A 4,487-nucleotide genomic window follows, 5' to 3' on the forward strand; every position below is an offset into this window, starting at 1 on the left:
GACAGATTCGATTTATATGGAGATCTTTGTCTGAAGATTATGCTGTAAAATTAGTAGAAAGTATGCCTCGGAGATTCCAGTCAATTATTGATAATGGAGGCGACTGGACAACTTATTAATAATAAAGCATCGCAGTCTATATCATGCATAATGTGTACAAATTTTTTAAATTTATGTATTATCCTAAGTTTTTGAGTTTTGCCGTACACGCTCTTATCAAACATACTGTATATATATATATATATATAAACAAAAAAGAATTTCTACAATTTGAAAAAACTAAACAAAAAAGATCATAATATAGTTTATCTTTTTTTTAATTAGATCCGCGAATGACATATGTAACCAGACGAGTAATATTGGCTATACGAGAACAACGAGAACAGGATAAGAACGGTCAAGAACAACAATCAGAACAACAAGAACAACAAGAAAAACGAGAAACGGAACACATTTCAGGTAAATTAAATATTTTACAAATGCATAAATTTACTTTAGCTAATGTGTAGCTAAAAAGAAAATAGCTATTGTTACTATGTTTTTAGCAGAACAACCCAAAAAGCTGGCCGAAGAACGCAGTTATATACCCATCCTTAGTAAGTTCGACATTCTATAAAATGTTTAAGTCTATTTACCTTCGTTATCCTGTCATAATATTGATTACTGTTTTATTTTCTAGAGCGACCACTGGACGTATTATTTGCCGACGATAATTGGCCTCAATTTAGTAAGCTGAGCTTTTTATAAAACGCTTAAGTCCCCAGGCAGTAACGAAACGTGATTTTCACGTCAGTTTTTGGTCATTCGTGACGTCAATTATTCTTTTATAATCACATAATAATGACTTGAAAATGACCGGAATAAGTCACAGCCCACCGACGCAGTGGGCCAGGAGACCAGTAAAACTGGCCAAAATTAATATCTTGTAGAATATGTAAACATATGTAACATCGTTACACTTATATAAGGTTTACGGCATCGTTTACTTCATTTCTGATGTCAAAATTTCGAAATTCAAAATGGCGGATTCAATATGGCGGACCAAAATACGAAAAGTGACTTGATTTGGGTGAAATTCGATATTCGGGATTCGAAATTCGTTTTTGGGATCGCTAAATCTGAATCTGATATCATATTTTTAAAATTCAAGATGGCGGATGCAATATGTTGGGCCAAATGCAAATAGTGACTTTATTTGAGTAAAACTCGATAGTTGAAAATTTTTGAGGTCACTGAATACGAATTTAAATTCAGAAATTCAGAATATTCAGAGTAGCGAAATATGGCGAAAGACCAAAAAAGCCAGCCAGTTTGAATATTTTAATTTTGAATTGGGATTCGAATGTAGTGACTCTGAATACCTACCAACACAAATTTTTACAACGATCAGAACACTTTTAGCATTTCTATCCATTTCTATCCATTTTGAATTCGACATTTTGAATTTCTAAATTCTATGTTCAGATTCAAATATAACGACCCCGAAAATCTATCAGTACCAAGATGTACAATGATCAGAGCACTTTTAACATTTCTGTCCGCCATTTTGGACCCGCCATTTTGAATTTCTTAATCCTAAGTTTGGATTCAAACTCAGCGATCTCAAAAACTTACAGGTACGAAATTTCACGACGATGGGAGCACTTTTAATTTTTAATCATTTTCTTAGATCTGTTGATCCATTGTGCACAGACATGAAGCGTGTATACAGTATCTCGCGAATATCTTCATAAATTATAAATGATGGCAGCTGGTGACAGCTGATCTTATAAAAGACATACAAACAAACCTCACGGTATTTCAAAGGTAAAAATACGCGACGCAACTTTGCACAACTTTTGTTGCAAAGAATGACATTGCGGTAAATTCAGAAACATAAGTATATAATGTTCCACCGTTTTGTCTGTTTTGTATTTTTTCCCGTTATTATAACAATTTATCTAAGTATAATGATAGATAAGAAGCAGTTGCAGATTCTTTATTTGCTGCAATACAACGATACTAATAAAATATTGAAAGGAAATACATAAGTATAGTAGTGACAAGGTCATTTCTACAGCATTTATCTCCCAAGATGGCACATATACGCGGATCATTTTTGCACAAACTAAAAAGGAGACTTTAAGTTGTAGAGTAGATAAAGCCAAGGTGGTACCGCGTAGAACTGTTTTTGTAGATCAAAAAATGTGTGAAGAGAGAGTGCAAAGTTCGTTACTCGATTAATAGTCTAGAAAATAGTAACAAATTATATTTTCCTTTCTGGTTAATAATTGTTATGGATAGCTAAAGAGCCATTATAAATGATGTTATAATTATTCTTTCTTTCATATAACTATTTTACACAATACAAACTTCCATATAGACGTTGCGCAGAAAGAAGAAAATAGGATATTTTAAATTGTCCATGTTCAAGGCACTGTGAAATAAAAAAACAGCAAAATAGACGAACAATTCTGCCAGAATACATTGAACTAATCATTATACTAACATAGTTATGTTTAGCCTATGTAAAATTTCGTTTTTTATATTTTTGGCCAGCTTTACCGGGTCGCTGGCCCACTGTGCGACGTCATAATAAAACATGAAAATGACGTCATAAAGAGATGTAAAAATGACGTGTCGAAATATTCTTATTTAGTTCTATTTTCTAACAGAAAATATTTGTAAATGTCATCAGCGTTTGCTGATTTTACTTGAAAATTTTAGATTATTTTATTCCAATGTTACATTACATTTAAAAATTCTCACTGACACTAGGACTCGAACTTGGACCATGAGACATCTCTGGATTATGAGTCTGTTGTTTTAAACACTACACCACTTCTTCGGTCGATATAAACGTCATTTTGTATGCGTTGTACTTGACATAGTGTAATATAATTTTTTGATAATATGATTTAATAAAATAATTTAATTTTAATAAAAATTATATTTTTCGTATTTTTATTGTTAATTTAAACTCTAGCTCTCTCTAATGAGGTAAGGTCTACAAAATCCCGCACATTCCATTTTGTTATCTTTAAATTTTTATAGTAAACATTTTTTTATTGTTAACTGTTATTAAACAGACAAAGTAATAAAAGACTATAAACTTTAAGTAATTATAAAAGAGTATAATTTAATAAAAGAAAAAATCCACCTTACGATATAAGATTTAATTAAATTAATTAAGCTTTAATTAAATTAATTAAATTTATGTATATATATATATATATATATAAATTAACCCAGATAGCTAACTATCTGTGAGAATTCTCTATGAACTTCTATTCATCTCTATGCTATCTGGGTCAACATTTCCTCATTAACACATCTTTGAACATCATCCTACTAATTGGATCATTGCAACGATGCAATGCTTGTGAATAAGAAATGGTAAAACAAGTTCTATAAGGCTTATTCCTAGGAGTCAAATGCTTGAGATGCAAACACATAAAAAATAAATAACAACGTGTGTAAATAATAATCTGTTGATTACCACATTTGATATAAATGAACATTAAATAAATATCTGTCACATTTTTTGCTTATCGAACAGCTGAATAAAAATAACCTCTCAAAAACGTATTATAGATGTCTTTAATTGACATTATTATTACATCAAAATAATCACGTCTTTTAAACGTCAGTTATTGGTTACATGTCTTCTGGTACCCAGGTAGCACAAAAATGAACAGAAGTTCCTAGAGAATTAATTTTAAAGAATATATATATATAACTAAAAAAATAAATACCTGAAGAATTCTTAAAGAATTAACCAAGTTCGTCTTGAAATATTCTTTAAGATTTCATTATAGTAAATACTTCGCGACTTAATTCCTAGAACACTTTGAGAATTCGTGAGGAATTAGAGCTAAGGCAGAGAACGAGACGTAAGCGTCGTAATCGTAAACGTAAAGTAAGGCAGAGAAAAACGTAAACGTACGGCTAATAGTCTTTCATGACTTATGTTTACGTTTTTCTTTGTCTTATTTTACGTCTACGACTACGACGCTTACGTCTCGTTCTCTGCCTTAACCCTTACAAATGTTTTGTTTATAGCAACTACTTTTTGCGCCTATATTCAGTATGCCAATGAATGTATAATAATTGATTTACATATTTACATATAAATTGTTTAATTTATTGTTATTCACAGTTATTTATATTTTGTGGAATTAATTATATAGTTTTATATAATAGGACAAAGAAAAGGAATTGGTATTAAAATAGTTTTTCATATATAAAATGTTCACTTGTATCAAAAATAAATAGATTTATGCGAAATACAGTATGTTTGATAAGAGCGTGTACGGCAAAACTCAAAAACTTAGGATAATACATAAATTTAAAAAATTTGTACACATTATGCATGATATAGACTGCGATGCTTTATTATTAATAAGTTGTCCAGTCGCCTCCATTATCAATAATTGACTGGCATCTCCGAGGCATACTTTCTACTAATTTTACAGCATAATCTTCAGACAAAGATCTCCATATAAATC

At 30.5% G+C, this 4,487-nt stretch overlaps 1 protein-coding gene across 1 annotated transcript in view; it reads left to right on the top strand.

Annotated features, from left to right (window-relative positions):
• The window catches only part of LOC116843849, a 5,376-nt gene extending 2,969 nt beyond the window's left edge, over positions 1-2,407 (top strand). The window contains exons 4-6 of the mRNA XM_032814686.1: positions 325-459; positions 549-596; positions 680-2,407. Of these exons, the coding sequence (XP_032670577.1) occupies positions 325-459; positions 549-596; positions 680-747 (251 nt within the window). The 3' untranslated portion in view covers positions 748-2,407. The remainder of the gene's footprint in view (positions 1-324; positions 460-548; positions 597-679) is intronic.
• The last annotated feature ends 2,080 nt before the right edge of the window (positions 2,408-4,487 follow it).

Source organism: Odontomachus brunneus, unplaced genomic scaffold, assembly GCF_010583005.1.
Source record: "Odontomachus brunneus isolate Ranch 3 - 2012 unplaced genomic scaffold, Obru_v1 Obru_scaffold_003, whole genome shotgun sequence".
Taxonomy (NCBI): domain Eukaryota; kingdom Metazoa; phylum Arthropoda; class Insecta; order Hymenoptera; family Formicidae; genus Odontomachus; species Odontomachus brunneus.